The sequence below is a fragment of the Mobula birostris genome, chromosome 16, assembly GCF_030028105.1.
Source record: "Mobula birostris isolate sMobBir1 chromosome 16, sMobBir1.hap1, whole genome shotgun sequence".
Classification (NCBI taxonomy): domain Eukaryota; kingdom Metazoa; phylum Chordata; class Chondrichthyes; order Myliobatiformes; family Myliobatidae; genus Mobula; species Mobula birostris.
The window spans coordinates 11,543,385-11,565,554 of record NC_092385.1 but is presented as its reverse complement, the minus strand read 5'-3'; the positions used below and the strand labels follow the sequence as shown (position 1 = coordinate 11,565,554).

General features: G+C 45.6%; 1 protein-coding gene across 8 annotated transcripts in view; it reads left to right on the top strand.

Moving 5' to 3' along the window:
• Positions 1-21,883, top strand: part of sema3b (sema domain, immunoglobulin domain (Ig), short basic domain, secreted, (semaphorin) 3B) — a 495,602-nt gene extending 473,719 nt beyond the window's left edge. For all 8 annotated transcript variants that reach the window (XM_072280301.1, XM_072280307.1, XM_072280306.1 and 5 more), the window contains 4 exons: positions 5,496-5,653; positions 9,299-9,354; positions 12,233-12,372; positions 18,703-21,883. In XM_072280301.1, the coding sequence (XP_072136402.1) occupies positions 5,496-5,653; positions 9,299-9,354; positions 12,233-12,372; positions 18,703-19,164 (816 nt within the window). In that variant the 3' untranslated portion in view covers positions 19,165-21,883. The remainder of the gene's footprint in view (positions 1-5,495; positions 5,654-9,298; positions 9,355-12,232; positions 12,373-18,702) is intronic.
• The last annotated feature ends 287 nt before the right edge of the window (positions 21,884-22,170 follow it).

Genomic DNA, 22,170 nt, shown 5'->3' with positions numbered 1-22,170 from the left:
AAGGATTCCTTCCTCTCTAGCCCTTTCCTTTCTCACCCACCTATCCTTTTTCCCCTCCCGCCACCTTTTTATTTTAGTGTCTTCTCCCTTCCTCTCCAGTCCTATTTATTACAATCCATATATCTTCCCACTCTGTAACCTCTGTTACCTCTTCTTTCCTCACCTGCCGATCACCTCCCTCTGGTGCCCTCCTTCCCTTTCTCCCATGGCCCACTCTGCTCTCCTATCAGGTTCCTTCTTCTTAAGCCCTTTATCTCTTCCACTTGTCACCTCCCAGCTTCTAACTTCATTCCCCCTCCCCCACCCACCCACCTTCCCACTTACCTGGCCTCAGCGATCTATCACCTTCCATATTTGGTTTCTTACTCTTCCTCCACCTTATTCTGACTTCTTCTCCCATCATTCCCAGTCTGATGAGGGGTCTTGGCCCAAAATGGCGACTGTTTATTCCCCTCTAAAGATGCTGCCTGACCTGCTGAGTTTCTCCAGCATTTTGTGTGTACTGCTCTAGATTCCCAGCACCTGCAGAATCTGTTGTGTTTACCCTGAGAATGCCTTCCTGCTTGAGGCCAGGTCAATGACAGCATTGTTTATGGGCAGATGAACTGCTTAGGACTGAGTCCTGGGAGATGAGATTGACTGGTTAGTGTGGACATTGGGACCAGTCCAAGATATTTCACCAAGAGAATTTCCAAGGATTTTTCTCTTGCTTTTTCCAGACACGTGGGAGAACCTGAAAGCAGGTTTTGATGGATTTAGGATTTATGAAGTTACTGTAAAGGGTGTTAGGGGGTGGCAAGGAATTGGGGAAGTAAATAAATTTCCAGAATCAGGGCTAATATCATCGGCATGTGTCATGAAATTTGTTAATCTTGCAGCAGCAGTACAATGCAATACATAATAGAGAGAAAAAAATGAATTACAGTGAGTATATGTACAGTGTATAATAAATAGTTAAATTAAGTAGTAGTGAAAAAAAGAGGACATTTTTAAAAAATAGTGAGGTGGTGTTCTTGGGTTCAATGTCCATTCAGAAATCAGATGGCAGAGAGGAAGAAGTTGTTCCTGAATCGCAGAGTGTGTGCCTTCAGGCTTCTGTACCTCCTTCCTGATGGTAGCAATGAGAAGAGGGAATGTCCTGGGTGATGGGGTCCTTAATGATGAATGCCTTTTTGAGACATCTCTCCTAGATACTATGGAGTCTCGTGCTCATGATGGAGCTGACTGATCTTACAACTTTCTCCAGCATATTTCAACCCTGTGCATTTGCACCCTCCCCAGTGCCACTCGGTGATGCAGCCAGTTAGAATGCTCTACACAGTATATCTGTAGCAACTGGCGAGTGTTTTTCAAAGTGATCTTTTAATTACTAGCTCCAGATTGCATTGTGACAGTTTAGTGTGGTAAAACTGTGAATGCCGTACTTAAACAGAAAATTCAACATGCTGTATGTTGAACAAATAAAGTGGCATGAAGCATGGAAATTCTATCAATGTGTAAAATTTATATCTATAATATTGAAAGTGAAGACAGTGATTTGGTCATTAATCGTGTGGTCCCATCTGTTGGGCACTCTAAGCCCAACTATTAATGTGCAGCTGTGAAAACTGAAGACAAATTGCCCGAGGTTTTGCTCGTTAATTTGTCTAATCAGTTTGTAAGCAGCTTCTTGTTATGTTCCATAATTGCGGGGGATTTTTACAGGAACAAACCAGAACTGAAACAGTAAATGGAATGCAAGCCCACACTACAAGAAGATTAGGACCGAATGCTTGGAAGTCCTGTTGGTCGGACTGCAGGTGGACAAGTGGGGAATGGGTTTTCCCTTGCTGTTTATGCATTGTTAATTCTTTGACTCTAACCTTTGTTGAAGTTCTGAATACTTTGAAAATGGCAGTGTTTGAAACCTTCTGTCCTTTGGAGGTGTGTGCTCCAAAGGCTTTTTGTTGGTGCTTTGTTCACTTGTTTTGTGCCATGTTGTATGACGTGCATGATCATGGTCTTTTGACCGTGACTGTACTTGGCAGATTTTTCTACAGAAGCGCTTTGCCATTACCTTCTTCTGGTCAGCATCTTCTTTAAAAGGTGGGTTACCCCAGCCATTATCAATACTTCTGTCATGCCTAATGTCAGTGGTTGCATAACCAGGTTTTATCATACGACCGTCCACCACTTGCTCCTATGTGTTCACGTGACCCTGATTCGGGGAGGCTAAGCAGGTGCTACACCTTGCCCAAGGGTGACCTGCAGGTTAGTGGAGGAAAGGAACGCCTTTGGTAGAGACGCAACTCCACCCCGCCACCCTGATGTTATGTGTTATTGTTGGTAATGCATACAAAATGCTGGAGGAACTCAGCAAGTCAGGCAACAGATATGCAAAGGGACCTTCATCAGGACTTATGAAGGGCTATCTTGCACAATATTGCTACCCCAATACAACAAATCTTATGACATATGTCACTGATGGTGAACTTGATTGTGATCTATTATAAGTACAAGATTCAGCAGCTGTTCTAATCCAGAGTAACACACCCAGATTGCTGGAGGAACTCAGCAGGTCAAGCAGCATCGATGCAAAGTAATAAAGAACTGCTGTTCCAGGCCGAGACCTTGTCGACTCTGTATTTCTTTTCATAGATGCTGCCTGACCTGCTGAGTTCCTCCAGCATTTAATGTGCATTACTCAGGAGTTCCAGCATCTGCGGAATCTCTTGTGTTTAGAGCTCTTATTGTTGCCGTGTCACTATTGGTCCTGGCTCACCATTGCGTTTTTGTGTCCCTTCCTGCTTGATATAAGAGCAATACATCTGGTTTCCACTCTTCAGCTCCCTTCCCCATACTTGAAAATTCTTCCCTTCTAGATACCTGTACTTACTGAGCTTCTTTCTGAACTCTGCAATTGGACCTGCCTCCTCTGTTATCCCAGTAAGGCTTTCCAGACCTTAACACTCACTGAGCCACAATGCTCTCCCGTCTGTCACTCTTGGTTCTTCTACCATTCACTTTTGTTTATCCTGATCTTGGCCTCTCCACCAATAAAACATTTTCTCTTAACTTACTCTCTCTCTGGGTAATGAGCCCGGCCAGGTGGCCAACCTCTCAGTGGGTGAGCAGTTAGGGATCAGTGATGAGAACTCCTTAAGTTTTAAGATACAGTATTATGCAAATATCTTAGACACATATATATAAATATCTAGGGCACCTAAAATTGTTCCACAGTACAGTATTTGTCGGTGTGGAGCAAAGAGCGAGTTTGTAAATCTGGCAAGAGCAAAGGATGTTGTGAATGGTGAGAGTGGAGTGCCACGGGAGGGGTGTGGGACAGGTGGCAGAGAAGGAGTGCCAGGGGATGGAGGTGGCACAGGTGCAGACAGACCCAGCCCTGAGACAAGTACATTTGATTCCAAACAATTGGTTTATTGTTCATTACAGAATGTCTCTCCCTCGCCTCTCCCTTCCCCTTTTCCCAACCATGACTCCCCACTCCCTGCCTCCTTGCCACTGTCAGTCCACAATAGAGACCCATATCAGAATCAGGTTTATCATCATTCACGTGTCATGAAATTTGTTTTTTTTTTGAGGTAGCAGTGCAGTGCAGTACATAAAATTACAACAGTACTGTGAAAAAGTCTTAGGCACCCTTGCTATATATTTTTATGTGCCTAAGACTTTTGTACAGTACTGCCTGTTTGCTGCCAGTCTTCCCTCGTGCCCTCTGCCAAGGACACCCAATGCATCCTGCCACAGCCCACTAAGTTTTGAGTCACCAATTTGGAAATAATATTCTGTGCATCTCAGTCTAAATAAACATATTTTAAAATAAAGCAATTGTCCCAGTGTGGATCCAGGGAACTCTGTTGTACACTTCCCACCTAACCAAAAACCAACCTTCTACAACTCTGCTCTGTTCCCTTTTGCTTGGACGTTTTTTTTCATTGTTGCTACCAGTTCCTTTTATTAACTATATAACCATATAACCATATAACAATTACAGCACAGAAACAGGCCATCTCAGCCCTTCTAGTCTGTGCCGATCTCCATGCTTCCGTCCTGAAGATAGGCCTGTTATACAGTATCTTCTCAACTACCCACACATGCAACATCTGCACTTTTCTTCAAGGTTCAAAGTAAATTTTATTATCAAAATACGTATCTGTCACCATATACAACTCTGTGATTCTTTTTCCTGCGGGCATCCTCAGAAAACCTATAGAATAGAAACTGTAAACAGGATTAATGTGAGATCAACCAGAATGCAGAAGACAACATGCAAATGCAAATGTAAATAAATAAATCACGAGAACATGAAATAAGATAAAGTGTCCTTAAAATGAGATAATTGATTGTAGGAACATTTCAATGATGGGGCAGGTGACTATAGTTATCCCCATCTATTCAGGAGCCTGATGGCTGAAGGATAGTAACTGTTCTTGAACCTGGTGGTGAGAGTCTTGAGGCTCTTGTACCTTCTACCTGACAGCAGCAGTGAGAAGAGAGCATGACCTGGGTGGTGAAGATCTCTGATGATGGATGCTGCTTTCCGACGACAGTATTTCATGTAGATGTGCTCAATGGTTGAGAGGGCTTTATCCGTAATATACTTGGCTAAAACTAATACCTTTTGTAGGATTTTCTGTTCAAAGGCATTGGTGTTAAGTCATCAGACCAACTTGGCTAGATGCAGTTTGTCTTCAACAAATCCCCTCTGACTTTGTCTAATCAATCAGAACTTGCCCAGGTGACTACTAATTTCAGGATGGGTCTCGGCCTGAAACATCAACTGGTTTACTCTTTTCCATAGATTCTGCCTGACCTGTTGCATTCCTCCAGTATCGTGTGTGTGTGTGTGTGTGTGTGTGTGTGTGTGTGTTGCTTTGGATTATCAGCTTCTGCAGATTTTCTCATGTTTATGATACTACTAATTCTCTGCTTGCTTTCCGTTTCGGAAGCTTTTCCCACCACTGGTTCCTAGTTACCAGATAAAACTTCCATTTTTGTAACATGTGAACTTTCCAGTTCTCAGCCTCTATCCCTGAAACTACAGGTACTTGGAAATTACAGACTGAACCTTTGCACTTTCTTCTTTTCCTTCTCTCATGCACACTGCTCTTCTGCACCATCCATTCATCTCAATGCAAGGCACAAGACTTTGGAGCTAAGATCTTGGCCCAAAATATTGACTGTTTATTCCCCTCCCCATAGATTTACTGAGTTCCTCCAGCATTTTGTGTGCGTTGCTCAAAGAATTGGACACCCTTGGAATTCTTGCATGCTGTCTACATAAAATCTGAGGTTTCCCAGGATTGGAATAATTGTACAGGATAAATGAAAGTCAACAGCAGCTGATGGTCCTTTGAAAGCGCTGCAGTGATAGTTTGATCCGCTGGTGTTTTCTTTCCATGAGAATGTTATGAGAGGATCTGGACTGTGGGTAGTTGTAACCCCCGTCGCTAATCCTTACAGATGTCTCTCTTTGTTGTTTTGTCTTTAAACAGCAACAGCTGTACATTGGCTCCGATTCAGCGATCTCCCAGCTGCCCCTGCAACGCTGCAGCATCTATGGAAGGGCGTGTGCTGAGTGCTGCCTGGCCCGTGACCCCTACTGCGCCTGGGACGGAAACACCTGCACCAGATACCTGTCAAACACAAAGAGGTAACCAAAGTACGATCAGTAACCACTGGGAATACCCAGTAGGTGGCGCTGCATCTGTGAGCGGAGAAAAGGTGTCAAGGGCCCTTTGTCCAGGCAGGGAAGGGTTAAGGTGTTGGGCTGGTGGTGGAGGGGGGAAATTTTTTTAAAGGTTAATTTAATATGTCACATATACATAGGAACATACAGTGAAATGTGTTATTTGTGACAATGACCAACACAGTCTGAGCATGTGCTGGAAGACAGCTTGCTAGAGTTGCCATGTTTCCGGTGCCAACATAACATGCCCATCACTTAGTAAGTGAATGCCTTTTGGAACGTGGGAGAAAACTGGAGCACCCAGAGGAAGCCCACGCGGACACGGGGAGAATATACAGACAGTGGCGGGACTTGAGCATTTTGCTAACCGTCACACTACAATGCCATCCCGGTTTTTCAGAGGGAACCTTTCGGATCAAAGACCCTTTTTCAAAAAAGGAAGGGTTAAGCTGTAGGGATGCTAGGGATGTTGGGGATGAGGGGTGTATCTGACAGGGTAAAACTGGGGTAACCATGAATTGAATTGAATTGACTTTATTTCTTAAGTCCTTCACATACACGAGGAACAAAAATCTTTATGTTATGTCTCCATCTGAATGTGCAATGTGTAATCATTGTAATTTATAATAGATAGAACAGTCAATGTAGTATAGAGTACACTCAAGTCAGCGTGAGTTCATCAGTCTGTTGGCCTGGTGGAAGAAGCCGTCCCAGAGCCTGTTGGTCCTGGCTTTTATGCTGCGGTACCATTTCCCAGATGGTAGCAGCTGGAACAGATTGTGGTTGGGATGACTTGGGTCCCCAATGATCCTACGGGCCCTTTTTACACACCTGTCCTTGTAAATGTCCTGAATCATGGGAAGTTCACACCTACAGATGTGCTGGGCTGTCCGCACCACTCTCTGCAGAGTCCTGCGATTAAGGGAGGTACAGTTCCCATACCGGGCAGTGATGCAGCCTGTCAGGATGCTCTCAATCGTGCCCCTGTAGAAAATTTTTAGGATTTGGGGGTCCATACCAAACTTTCTCAACATCTGAGGTGAAAAAGGTGCTGTAGTGCCTTTTTCACCACATAGCTAGTGTGTACCGACCACGAGGTCCTCGGTGATGTGGATGCTGAGGAACTTGAAGCTGTTTACCCTCTCAACCTCAGATCCACTGATGTCAATAGGGGTTAGCCCATCTCCATTCCTCCTGTAATCCAGAACCAGCTCCTTTGTTTTTGCAACATTGTTCTCTTGACACCACTGTGTCAGAGAGATAATTTCTTCCCTGTAGGCCACCTCGTTATTGTTTGAGATAAGGCCAATCAATGTAGTGTCATCGGCAAATTTAATGAGCAGACTCTCGACCACGGATGTTGTGTCCTAGCTGTCGATGTGTTACGGAAGACAGGGCAGTAAAATATGGAGAACAAGCTGTTGCCTATGCAACAGCTTTCTCCCACCGCCCCACCCAACGCATCTGATGAATCCAGAGGAATGGCAGAGACTGATACAGTTTGGTACCAGCAGCATCGCGGTCCGCGTTAAGTCAATGTAGGACTGCCTTAGGGACTCCAGCTCCGGATTTTTCCTCATAGTTCACTGCCCAGGCCTTCCCCATCAGTGGGTATAGGCGCAAAGCAGTGGAGATTTATCAGAGGTTTCCTTCTCAACCCCAGCTGACAAGCCCCAGCTGCCCAAAGCGACAGGTTTTAAGATGCCAGTAACCCTCCGGTTCCCCTTCTCCTGTCAGCAGAAACAGTTCCACTAGACTTAGTAGCTAAGCCACACGTGAAGGCCAGGAGCTGGACTTGGTTGTCAGAGGCTATTTGAGACACACACCAATTGGGAGCATTTAATAGGTAGTGAGAGCTTGTCCCCGACCAGCACCCCCAGTTATAAAAACTTTAAGGAACCATGGGCTGACCATGAGGTCAGGGTTATCTGGTCAGTGGGAGCAGTCAGAGAGTGAGAACAATGGTAAGATAATGCAGGTAATGTTTAGTGTCACAAGAGCCTGCTGAAATCTGGAGTTGGGGAGCTCAGCAGATTGAGCAGCGTCTGTGTGTGTGGGGGCGGGGGGGGAGAACTGTCAAGGTTTCAAATCGAGACCCTGAGTGGAGAAGAATGATAGCCGGAATAAGGAGGGCAGGGGCCGGGGGAGTGGTGAGACGGGCTGGTAGGTGATAGCTGGACCCAGGAGAGGCGATGGAGCCAAGTGGGCTAAAGCTGAATGACGTGGAGCAGGGAGACATGCTCAGCAGGGCAGTCTGGGCTAGTACCCCTCTCTCAAACAGAAAACTAAAAGGGAAAAGGAGAGGGGCTAAGGGGAAAATGAACAAGCTCACCCAATATCACCGATAGACAACTGATGCAGAGAAATCAGTGTACCCAAGGCTGTAGAATTCAATATGACGTCAGCTTGTTGAAGGTGGAAGGTGAACATGGAATAGGACAGCAGGGGAAGAGACCTTACCGCTCACATGATACTGAACAAAACTAAACCCCTTCTGCCTGTACACGATCCACATCCCTTCATAATCATGTGTCTGTCTAACAGCCTCTTGTGTCTGTTTCCACTACCACTCTCTCAGTAGCCCATTCCAAGCCCCTTCCACTCTATAAGTAAAATAAACATAGCCCCACATTTCTCTTATGCTTAACTGTCTTTCCCCCCCCAACAACTTAACTGCATGTCCACTCACACTTGGCATTTCTGCACCGATGAGAAAAAGATGTTAACTATATACCCCATCTATGCCTTACCACCCCCTTGACCTCCGCATTGTTGATGTGAACAGGAGCACGTGCGCTTCCTCAAGTCAGTGACCAGCTCATGTGCAAGGAACCAGATCCAGATTTATGACGGGAGTGAAGGGAGGAAGAGGCCAGGAAGCTGGCGTAAACAGGCTTTCATGTCCCTTGTTACAGTTCATAAATCTTTAGAGCTGATTACATATACCGGTGTTGCACACAGTTGCTGGGATCTCAGCACTGAAACAGGCCCTTCAGCCCATCTAGTCCATGCTGAACTATTACTCTGCCTGGTCCCATCGACCTGCACCCGGAGCATAGCCCTCCATTCCCCTCCCATCTGTGTACTTACTCAAATTTTCTTAAATGTTGAAATTGAACCCATTACCACCACTCCTACTGGCAGCTCATTCCACACTCTCACCACCCTCTGAGTGAAGAAGTTCCCTCCTCAGTTTCCCTTTAAATATTTCTCCTTCCATACTTCACCTATGACCTCTAGTTCTAGTCTCACCTAACCTGAGTGGAAAAAGCCTGCCTGCGTTTATACCCCTCATAATGTTGTGCACCTTTATCAAATTTCCCCTCATTCTCCTATGCTCCAGGGAATGAGCTCTGTCATTGGATACAACAGTAAACCAAGATTTTGTGTGGGAGAGGTAGATATGTTGAGCCCTATGGCAGTTTGAAAGGACAGAGGTCCTCAAAATCCAGAGTAAAGGCTCCCCTACTGTTTGTAGAAACTTTCTGTGGGAATACTGTCTGCTCTACTGGCCTTGGGACCATTCATCTCATTGAAGGATGTACCTAACATAATTATCCAAGACGTTTCTACAGGACGTTTCTCACCTATGTCTGTGTCTCTTCCTAGGAGGTTTCGGCGGCAGGATGTGAGGAACGGAGATCCCAACACTTTGTGTTCTGGAGGTACGATGAGAAATGTGTTCTATCTTGTTCCTGACTGGAATTCAGGATATCCATTATGTGGGGATTATGCCTTTATCATCTGGGAACAAACCTGACCTGCTTGTCTACTGTGAGGCAGTTAGCTATACCCTTCTGTGTGAGTTCGAATGTTTTCACTCCATAACCAAATTTAACAATGATAGAACATAGAATAGTACAACACAGTACATGCCCTTCGGCCCACAATGTTGTGCCGACCCTCAAACCCTGCCTCCCATATAAGCCCCCACCTTAAATTCCTCCATATACCTGTCTAGTAGTCTCTTAAACTTCACTAGTGCATCTGCCTCCACCACTGACTCAGGCAGTGCATTCCACGCACCAACCACTCTCTGAGTAAAAAACTTCCTCTAATATCCCCCTTGAATTTCCCACCCCTTACCTTAAAGCCATGTCCTCTTGTATTGAGCAGTGGTGCCCTGGGGAAGAGGTGCTGGCTATCCACTCTATCTATTCCTCTCAATATCTTGTACACCTCTATCATGTCTCCTCTCATCCTCCTTCTCTCCAAAGAGTAAAGCCCTAGCTCCCTTAATCTCTGATCATAATGCATACTCTCTAAACCAGGCAAAATCTTGGTAAATCCCCTCTGTACCCTTTCCAATGCTTCCACATCCTTCCTATAGTGAGGTGACCAGAACTGGACACAGTACTCCAAGTGTGATAAAGATAAAGATTCTAAAGTTCAAAGTACACTTATTATCAAAGTATGTACTATATACAACTTTGAGATTCGTTTTCTTACAGGCAGCCACAAAACAAAGAAACCCAATAAACTCATTAAAAAAAAAATGTCAAACACCCAATGTGCAGAAAAGAACATATTGTGCAAGCAATAAAAGTAAGCAAAAAATACTCAGAACTGAAGTTCACAGAAGTGAGTCCACAGCCACCAAGCCAGTCATCACTGCAGCCGATTCAGGAGCCCGTTAGTTGCAGGCCGCAGCCTTAGGTCTGTGCAGAGACAAGTAATAATAATAATAACTACTTTATTCATCCTGAGTGGGAAACCTCATGCAGCAACAAGCTGAACACTGGCCTGTCCCTCACCTCTGGTGCCGACACCCTGACCTTTTCAATCTGGCCTGATAGTTAAATCGGCCAAACCTCTGGTCGTTCCTTGCTCTTGGAACCAGGCCCCACCACTTTGATATGTTCTCAGGCCCGTGCCCTGCTGTCTCGATTCACCCTATACCTAACCATTCCAGTTCGGCCTGCTGCTCAATTCGGTCAACCCTTGCGCCTTTCCTCGCTCTCAGGCCTGGGCCCCGCTGCCTCGCCTCTGCTCACAGGTCCGAACCCTACCACCTCTCTTTGGCCCGTACACGCCACACTGCAACCGTTAAGACTTCACACTGCAAATGCCAGGTCGTACAGGCGGTTCAAAAGCTCGACTCCAAAAGGGAAGTTGCAGGCTATTGATTACAGTGATCGTGTTGGAGAGAGAGTGTGATTAATATGGTAAATTATACTTCTGTCTGTTTTGCTTGCTACCAGCAAGTCATCGCTGTGCTCCACCAGTGCCTCGTAAACCAGAAGGTTAGCTTTATTTGTCACATATACAGTAACAACCTCAACGTACTGGATGACATATGTTACTGGTAAATGGGATTACATGTTGTCCCTGAGTTGTGAAATTCCAACCTATAGATACCTCACACATATGAACAAGCTCCCATAACTATTATTAAAATCCAGTATCGAATAAGTTCTGTTTTCATATAAACTCCACACAGGAACCAGACGCCACTGTCTGTTAGAAATAAAAGCTGTACTTTCACTGAGCGAGGCCACTTAAGAAAGTTGCTTTTGATTTATTTTGGAGGTCATAGTAATTTTATGTCCTTTCACTGCCCTGCTGCCCCGAAGCAACAACTTTCACCTCTGGGTCCATGGCATGAAAACATTGTGGGCTAAAGGGCCTGTATTATGCTGTAGTTCAGGGGTTCACAACCTTTTCATGCCATGGACCAATACCATTAAACAAGGGTTCATGGACCCCAGGTTGGGAACCCATGCTCTATGTTCTAAAGGAAAGTGACAGAAAATGTTAACTCTGCATTCATTTGTTCTTGTGCTTAAGATGAAGACAGAATAAAAGTGTCCCTTGTGAATTGGGAAGTCCTGATGTTGGCCCACACACTCCCTTACTACTGCACCGAGGTCACCCTGTGTGCTCCCTCCGTACTACCTTACTGTCAAATAAGGTGTGTCACCTGCAGTGCTGGATCTGAAAATGAAAAATCAAAGCCCTGTGGTCCCAAATAAAAACAGAAAATACTGAAAGGCTCCTGTACAAGAGGTTTCAGTCATCGTCTGTACGAGAGAAACAGAGTTAATGTTCCAGGTCAAAGGCCATTCATGCTCTATTCATCCATCCATACAGTCCATCACAGGCAAAGCCCTTCCCTCCACTGAGCACATTTACAAGGAGTATCACCACAAGAAAGAAGCATCCATCATCAATGACCCCACCATCCAGGCCATGCCCTCTTCTCACTACTGCCATAGGACAGGAGGCACAGGAGCCTTGGGTCCCACACCACCTGATTCAAGAACAATTATTGCCTTACAACCATCAGTTCTTCTGAATCAGTGTGGAAAACTTCACTCACCTTAACACTGAACTGATTCCACAACCTACAGACTCACTTTCAAACCTCGAAAACTTATGTTCTCAGTATTTATATGTATTTTATTTATTTGGACAATTTGGTTGAATGTCAATCTTTGTTTGTGTATAGTTTTTCACAAATTCTATTTATCCTATGCCCACAGCCACAAATTCTATGATGCTGTTTGATTGCAGCGTGGTAACACTCGACAATTTCTTCCACAGATCGCCATCGGCACAGGGTAATAGAGAAGAAGTTGTACGGAGTGGAAGGCAGCAGCTCGTTCTTGGAGTGTGTCCCCAAATCCCTGCAGGCCCAGGTCACCTGGACCTTCCAGAAGCGGCCCGGTGGTCCCAAAGATGAGGTAGGCAGAATTCCATGGATTTTCACTGAGAATAACGATTGGGGAAATCCAGCTTTACTGAATTTCGAACTTCATACCTTTACTTTTCTGCACCCTCTCGAGCATCAAAAAGTTCCCACTGTTTAATGAACAGAACCAGAGTCCCTCATTTCCCTTTCACTCCTTAAGCCTCAATCAATTACACCTTACACCTGCTCATCTCTCCTGGCCATTGACATGTGCTGTGTGTTGACTGGATTCCACTCTCGTTCCCTTCCCTTCTCCACCATTGCCTCATCTCCCATTCCTACACTGACATGTCTGTCCCTGGCTTTGACTACTGCTACAATGAGGCCAATTGAGGAGCAATGCCTTATATTCCATCTGGGCAGTCTGCAATCTGATGGCACCAGCACTGATTTCTTCTGTAACATCTCCCCTCTGTTCCCTGCCCCATTCTTATTTCTCCCATTTGAGTTACTCTCTCACTCCTTCTCTTTTCCTCCTCACACTCAAGACCTGCTCACCTCCTCCCTCTGGTTCCCACCTCCTTCCCTTTATCCCATAGTCCACTGTCTGATCAGATTCCTCCTTCTTCTTCAGCCATACACCTCTTCCACCTATCCCCTCCCATCTTCTCACTTCATTCCCCCTCCCTCTCCCACCCACCTTCTCCCTACCTTGGTCTCATCTATCATCTGCTAGCTTGTACTCCTTCCCCCCACACTCCATCTTACTCTGGCTTCTATCCCCCTCCCTTCCAGTCTGAAATGTCAGATGTTTACTTCCCTTCAAAGATGCTGCCTGACCCGATTTGTTGGCAGGGTGGAGATACGTCTCTACCAAAGGAGGTATAATGCACTCTTTCCCTCTGCAATCCTGCAGATCACCTTAGGGCAAGGTGTAGCACCTGCTTAGCCCTCCCCCACCCCCTGATCAGGGTCACATGTTACCATGGGAGCAGGTGTTGGGTGGTCATGTGAGCAGCTGATGCACATCACAAATCCTGGTTATGTGACCAATGACGCCAGGCAGACAATATCTGAAGAGTGCTGATAATGGCTGGGGTTACCCGTCTTGTAGACACTGTCCAGAAGAAAGCAATGGCAAACAACTTCTGAGGAAAAATTACCAAGAGCAATCATGGTCAGAGACCATGATCACACATGTCACACGACACGGCACATGTTAATGATGATGACCTGATTCAGATTTATTTATCACATGTACATTAAAGCTTACTGTGAGATGTATCATTTACGTTAAAATTAACACACCTAGGGATGTACTGGGGGCAACCACAGTCCAGCTGCAACATAACACGGCAACAGTGCTCAGCAGATCAACACAGAACACAACAAGCAACCAAACAACAACAGCAAAAGAAACTTCTTTCCTCCCTCCCACCCACAGATAGTCCTCTGTCTGAGTTCCTCCAGCATTTAGTGTGTGTGTCTAATCTCTCTACATTTCTACCTAATGCTCCTTCCTCCCCCTTTACCTAAGCCTCCCAACTTTAACATTCCCTTTTGCTCCTTCGACCGAACTCCTGGAGTTTGACCACAGACGTAGGAGCCATTTCATCATGGCTGATCAGTTTTCCCTCTCAGCCCCAGTATCCTGCATCCTACACCCGCCTCCCAACTCCGTATCCCTTCATGCCCTGACTAATCAAGAACCTATCAACCTCTGCCTTAAATATACCCAATGACATGGCCTCCACAGCCATGTGTGGCAATGAGTTGCACAGACTCTGGCTAAAGAAATTCCTCCTCAGCTCCGTTCTAAAAGAGCGCCCCTCTATTCTGAGGCTGTGTCCTCTAGTCTTAGACACCCTCACCACAGGAAACATCCTCTCCACATCCACTCTATCGAGGCTTTTCAACATTTGATAGGTTTCAATGAGGTCACCCCTCATTCTTCTGAATTCCAGTGAGTAGCTTGCAGTACTCCGAGTGAGGCCTCACTGGTGCTTTATAAAGCCTCAACATTATGTCCTTGTTTCTGCACAGAAAAAGGCACATCATGCCATTATTTTCATTGCCAAGCATCAAGTACCTATCTATACTGAGGCTAAAGACCATCACTTGGTCCTTTACTTTACTGTACATTGGTGTTTCAAGTTCTCACCCAGAGGTTTCTTAAAAATTGTGAGGATATCTTCCTCCATAGCCTTCTCAGCAGCTTTCATCCTTGGGCACTGTGTTCCAGAGTTCCACTGCCTGAGACTTGGTACTGTTTGAAGAAAAACGGGGCAGCCCCCTTCAGATCCTGGTCAACGTGAACCTCTTGCCCAACAACACTGAACTGGGTAACCTGGTCACTGTCACATCAGTGTTTGCAGAATCTTGTTGTACACAAACAGCCTCACGCCTGTTTTCTCCACTCTAGCAGGTACAGGCCAAGATTGGGTAGGTTTTAAGCAGAGGTTGATAGGCTTTTGATTAGTAAGAGCATCAAAGGTTACGTGGAGAAGGCAGGAGATAGGGGTGGGAGGGATAATAAACCAACCATGATCGAAAGGCGAAGCAGGCTTGATGGGCCAAATGGCCTAATTCTGCTCCAATGTCTTATGATCTATCCTTTATGATTAAAGCTGGGATTTAGATATGGAGGATATGAGGGGTGAGTCACAGACACTTGCTAACAGCTGTGATCATCGTGATATTTGGGGAAAATGGGTTTTCCCCATACTTCGTATAGCCTTGCTTCTCATCAACTTCTGGTGAAGCTGGAGGTAACGGTAGGGTTAACGAATATAACAGTACAGTCCTTGATTCCTGCTCCCTCTGCAGGACACTTCCCGATGGGAGGGCAGGATGGAAGAACGGAATGATATGTACAAAATTGTAATTATTCTGTGGCGCAGCTGTGCATACAAATGTCCAAGTTTGTCAACTGTGCCCTGTGACTTTATTCTCCCTTGGTTAAATTTTCAGTGATTTTGAGCGCATGTACTCCGGCCACAGTGCGATAGATAATTTTCTGTGACTAAATCCTGGTGTTATTTATGCTTTGGTGCTATTCTAGTAACATTGGAGTTAGACAGCATGGGACAGGTCATTTGGCCCACAGTGCTGGTGTTGACCTTTTACACCGGGGGGTCCAAGTACCATTCGGTTAATGGGAAGGATCCACAGCATAAAAAAGTTGGGAAAACCTGTTTTACACTACTTTTATTTTGATTTGCCCACACTTCCTTCATCTATTCCCAGATACTACCTGTCACTTAACACACAAGGGACAACTTACAGCAGCTAATTAACCCACTGGAGTGCCTGGTTTGGAAAGTTAAGCCAGTCTAGGGCTTATACTGTGAATGGTAGGGCACTAGGGAGTGGAATGAATCAGAGGGAGGGAGGAGTACAAGTGGACAGATCTTTGAAAGCGGCATCGCTTGTAGATATATATCATTATGTCTCATGTCATATGACATAGGCGATAATGGTCTTTCCATGACCATGATTGTTCTTTGCAAATTTTCTACAGAAATGGCTTGCCATTGCCTTTTTCTGGACAGTTTCTTTACAAGAAAGTTGACTACAGCCATTATCAGTACTTTTCAGAGATTGTCTGTCTGGTGTCAATGATGACTTGTGTTATGCACCATTTGGTCATACAACCATCCACCACCTGCTCCCATGGCTTCACCTGACCCTGATCAGGGGCTAAGCAGGTGCTACACCTTGCCCAAGGGTGACCTACAGGCTAGTGGAGGGAAGGAGCGCCTTACACCTCCTTTGGTAGAGACGTATCTCTACACTTGTTGACAGGGTAGTGAAAAAGGCACTTAGCAGAGTGGTCTTCATCATTCAGAGCACTGTTTAGCAGTTGGGACATTATGTTGCAGTTGCATAAGTCATTATTAATGCTGTGTAGAAACATAGAAAACCTACAGCACAATACAGGCCCTTCAGCCCACAAAGCTGTGCCAAACATGTATTTACTTTAGAAGTTACCTAGGGTTACCCATAGCCCTCTGTTTTTCTAAGCTCCATGTTCCTGTCCGAGAGTCTCTTAGAAGACCCTATCATATCCGCTTCCCACCACTGTCACTGGCAGTCCATTCCACGCACTCACCACTCTCTGCGTAAAAAACTTACCCCTGACATCTCCTCTTTACCTACTTCCAAGCACCTTAAAACTGTGCTCTCTCGTGTTAGCCATTTCAGCCTGGGAAAAAGCCCCTGACTATCCACACGATCCATGCCTCTCATTATCTTATACACTTGGAGTCCTTCTGGCTGTACTTGGAGTACTCTGCTTAGTTTTGATTGCGTTCATATTGTGGTTAAACTGGAAAGACTACAGAGGAGGTTTGTGAAAAAGCTGCCAGGATTAGAAAGGCTGAGTAATATGTACTGCCAGAGGAAGTGGTAGAGCCAGATACAAAAGTGACATTTAAGAAGCCCTTGGGCGGGTACATGGACGGATGGGGCTTAGAGGGATGTTGGTCGAACAGAGGGAAGTGAGGCGAGCTGGGCAGACACTAGATTGGCATAGACTGGTTGCGCCAAAGGTCCTGTATCCGGGCTGTATTCCTGAAGAAAACCTACAGACAAGGTGGGATGTGTAAACTCCACATAGACAGCACCAGAGCTGAAGGATTGAACCCAGGATGCTTGAGCTGTGAGCCAGCATCTTCAGCATTTGGGCCACCGATGAAGCCACAGACCCACTTATTAAGGTGCAGTAGCCCAGAACTGGATGAAGTACTCCAGCTGATGCCAACTTGTGAACCTCCCTTCTTCATGCAGATGGATTTCTTACCATCACCTTCAGCATGTGTTTGCTATGAACCTTGTTTAGCCTAGGAAACGCTTTGTTGGTTTTACTTTCGGTGAACCGGGAACATCAGGCAGGTGACAGTAATGATAGCTGTGACTGAACTGCAGAGAGAGGTGAACACTACCCAGGCTGTCACAAGAGCCATCCGTTCTTCCCCGCCACTGACTGTGCCTATGCCTTCCATTTCCTCGGGAAAGCACCAACATGATCAAAGACCCCACTCCCCTTCTACCCCCTTCTGTCAGGGCAGAAGATACAAAAGCTTGAGACGGAAGGATGGCTCCTATTGCACTGTTTTAAGACTACTGAACAGACCTCTTGCAATAAATAAATTAATTGGCTGATTATCGTCACATACCAAGGCACAGTGAAACACTTTGTTTGTTGTAATCCAAGGGAGAGCAACAGGAAATTGTAGAATAAAGAGCCCCAGTTATAGGGAAAGTGAAACAATCTACCTGCCCATCGTCATCCTGGTGTTCCTTCCCCTTCCCTTTCTTCCATGGTCTTCTGTCCTCTCCTATCAGATTCCCCCTTCTCCAGCCTTTATCTCTTTCACCAATCAACTTCCCAGATCTTTACTTCATCCCTTCCCCTTTCCCGGTTTCACCTATCACCTGCCACCTTGTACTACTTCCTCCCCTCCCCCCACCTTCTTACTCCGACTTCTCATCTTTTTTCTTCCCCAGGCCTGATGAAGGGTCTTGGCCTCAAACAGCAGTTGTTTACTCTTTTCTATAGACGCTGTCTGGCCTGCTGAGTTCCTCCAGCATTTTGTGTGTGTTGCCACTATTTACCTACTCCTTTATAATGAACATGAAAAAGCCTTCAGTTGCTGGAAATCCAAAGCAACGCACACGGAATGCTGGAGGAACACAGCAGGTCAGGCAGCATCGGACTGAAGCTTCGACCGTTCATTCACTTCCATAGAAGCCGCCCGACCTGCTGAGCTCCTCCAGCGTTTTGTGTGTGTTAACTCTGCCTTTGCCCACATTCAGGCGGACAATAAGGTGAAAGACCATAACGAGATAGGTTGTGAGGTCCAGATCAAGAGTCCAATTTTATCATACCAAAGGTCCATTTAGCAGCCTGGTAGCAATGGCATAGAAGCTGCCCTTGAGCCTGGTGGCACCTGCTTTCAGCATTTTTATCTTCTGCCCTCTGGGAGGGGGTAGAAGGGAGGATGTCCATCGTGGAAGGGGTCTTTGATTATGCTGGCTGCTTTATCAAGGCAGCAAGAAGCATGGACAGCCCATGGAGGGGAGGCTGCTTTTCTACGATAAAAGATGAACCGCTAATCTTTCTGTCTATCTTATCGTGTCCCTTGTACCTTAATTGTCTACCTGCACCGCACTTTCTCTGTAACTGGAGCATTATATTCTGCATTCTGTTATTGCTTTTGTACTACTTTGAAGTACTCATGTCTGGAATGATCTGCCTTACCGGTGTGCAAATGAGGCGTTTCACTCTATTCCAGTATACGGGCCAATTATCAATACCTTTTTTTGTTCCAAATCTCTCAATGTCATCTTCCGCTGACGTTGTGTGTTTTTCTGTATTCAGGTCCAACTGAACGAGCACGTCATCCAGACCGAGCGAGGTTTGCTGCTCCGTAGCATTCACCGCAAGAATGCCGGCATGTTCTTCTGTCACTCCATGGAGCACGACTTCACCCAGACCCTCATGCAGATCTCGCTGGAGGTGATCGGGCTGGAGCAGGCCGACGAGCTCCTGGGCCACTACCCTGCCACGGACCGAGGCCCGCAGGCAGCCTTCCCCAACCAGAAAGTGTGGTACCGGGACTTCCTGCAGCTGGTGGACCACCCCAGCCTGAAGACGGTGGACGAGGTCTGCCAGCAGGCGTGGAGACGGAGGGTGAAGCAGGCCAAGCACAAGCGGAACTCCGTCCGGGCCCTGCAGAACAAATGGAAGCACCTGCAGGAGATGAGGAAGGGCAGGAACCGGCGTACCCACGAGCCGGCCCCACGCGCCGAGAGGGCTCCTCGCAGCGCTGTCGTACAGTGATCCCGAGGAAAGTGAACGCGGAAACATCTCTGGGAGCGGTGGCAAGGACTGAAGTGATGTGTTTGGCACCAACCTTCTCTGCACAAGGTTTACATGGATCTCCTGAGTGGAAGGACATTTCTCTCACTATTGAAACCACTATTGACACTAACACCCATCACTTTATGTTCTAGTGTGTAGGAATTACTTCTTATATTCAAGGCTATGGATAGCAATAATAAGTACTAGGGCTTATTAGGATTGTCAGCAACCTCCTAGGTCTTTGGAGGCTTCTTCTGTCCCTCTTGGCTTCTCATCCTTGAGAGAATCTCTCCCTCTTTCCATCTCAGCCGTCAAAACGACCATCGCCTGAGAGGCTGAAGACGAACCACATTGGGGAATACGGTGTTCTTATTGGCTGGGCAAGAGTTTTTAACCCTTTGCAGCCCACATAATCCAAATTCTGCCAATGTTTCCAAGCTCGAGGCAGCTTTGCAAGTGGACACGTGGAAAACAGCAAAAGATTCTGGTGATCGAATCCCAAGTGATCTGTGGTTACAGTGGCACCTGGGCATTGGATTTCTTGGTGTTGTCTTGGAGACAACCCAACTGACTTACACTCCAAATGGTAGATAGAACTGGTGACATTTCTGTTTTCAGTTTGGAGTCATGGGGGCTGTAAAGGGTTAATTGAAGACTTGGAGAGCTCCTGAAGAAGGTGACCCTCTGATGAATGTTTCTGTTTTCTTTTGGTCGGACCCTGTTGTCAGGTGTTGGTGTCTTTGGGGCTCGCCGTTACTTCATGCCTGTTTCTAGTTAACGCTAGCACCCCGAAACTTACAATAGCAGAGCTCGTTCAATCGTTCACACTCCCCATGGTCTGGACACCAGAGGTAGCCAACCCTCACTCCAGTTAGCCCTGATGAATGTAGAACATAATAACTGCAAAGAAATCTCACCACACGCACAAAAAGAAATGCGCAACTGCAAGAGAAAAGACTTGACAGAAAGTGCCTTGAAATGTACTCGAGCCCAGTGTGAGGACTGATAAGAGAATAGTCATGTGTAAACCTGTTCAACGGAAAACAGAACGTGCTGCTGGAGCTTTTGTGAAGTCAGAAAACTTTGAGAAGAGTTAGTTAGTTATTGCAATGTTTCTCCTCTCTGCTGCCTCACAAATCAGCGTCCGGCTTGGGTTGAATGATGGAGTGTGTTTGGGCACATAATTAGCACAGAGCACAAGGTCAGAGGGCAAAGTTAATTGTAAACAAGAAAGTCAATGCTTTGATTTTTAAAAAAAAAACCCAAAATGCTGAAAACACACAGCAGGTCAGGTAGCATCTGTGCAGTGAGAAACAGTGTTAACGTTTCAGGTTGATGACTTCATCTGCGCAGTTCTGATGAAGCTGTAACCCTGATTCCATCTCCACAGATGCTGCTTGACCTCCTGAACATTTGCAGCATTTTCTTTATCTCTGACATGTTCATTGTTGTGAGCAAGGTCCAAAATATTTTACTTGGTTATAATCTCCAGTTCCACAACTAAATTTGAGCACATATTGTGTCAACACCTTCACAAGTTTCAATTGTGTTATACAATGAATGTCAATGCCATGTGACCAGTACCGTATTATTTGTGAGGTACAGATTCTGTTACGTGCTAAGGTACTAAACTGTCACTGTTTTTAATTTCCAATAAATTGTTTTGATCACTAAAGCATAGAGTCATAGAGTCATAGAACACCACAGCATAGAAACAGGTCCTTTGGCCCATCTAGTCTATGTTGAACTATTTTTCTGCTTAGTCCTGTTTCACTGCACCTGCACCATAGACCTCCATATCCCTTCCAAAAATTTCTCTTAAATGTTGTGCTCACATCAACCACTTCCACACTCACACCATCCTCTGAGGGAAGAAGTTCCCCCTCAAGTTCCCCTTAAAATTTCCAACTTTCATTCTAAACCTCTGTGACCTCTAGTTCTAGTCTCACCCAACCTCAGTGGTAAAAGCCTGCTTTCATTTACCTTATCTCTACCCCTCCTAATTTTGTATACCTCTATCAAATCTCCCCTCGTTCTCCTGTGCACCAGGAAATGAAGTCCTACCCTACCTAACCTTTCCTTACAACTCAGGTCCTGAAGTCCTGGCAACATCCTTGTATATTCTCTCTGTACTCTTTCAACCTTATTGATATTTTTCCTGTAAGTAGGTGACCAGAACTCCACACAATACTCCAAATTTGGTTCAAAGTAATTGTCTGTGGACTGTGGTTGGCCGCCCATGGGATTTTCTTGTATATAGGTAATGGTGCTAACTCAGGGTTTCTCAACCTGTGGTCCATGGACCCCTCTGTTAATGGTAGGGGTCCCTGGCATTAAATAGGTTGGGAACCACTATGCTAAATATTATCCAAAAGAAGAGATCTTCTGCTCTGGAAGATGATCTAGGGGCAGGATGGTTGGTTGATAAAAACTAAGTCTGTTTCAAAATCTGGGCCAGGTGTAGGGTGGGTATGATGGATGATAGTTCCTAACCAAGGTAAATAAGATAAGGTTCAGATAGAAGGTGCTGTGTTCTCTCAGCTGACGTGAATGGGTGAACTCCCTCTCATGAAATACAGGAATAGTTTACAACTCATAGCAGCAGTGCAAATCACAAACTGAAACTTAGCTGAAGTCAGAGATAAGTGGGGAAAAGCTAATGGCAGCAAGTGGTTGTTTGAAATGAGGAAGCATGATTGGGCAGAGAAATATTGATCTCAATTGCGATCAATCAATCAATGATGATGATTGATCTTTACCGTAAATCCCTTCCCTTCTTTTATTGTTTCTTAATCTTCCTCTTGCATTGCGGATGTGCTGCTTCTTGCTATGTTTCTATTTCTCCATTGGATAAAGATGAAAGTAAAGATTAGCTTTACTTGTCAAATGTACACTCAAACATTCAGTGGAAAGAGTCAACGAACATCGCAGTCCAAGATGTGCTGGGGGGAGCCCGCAGGTGTCGCCACGCTTCCAGCACTAACA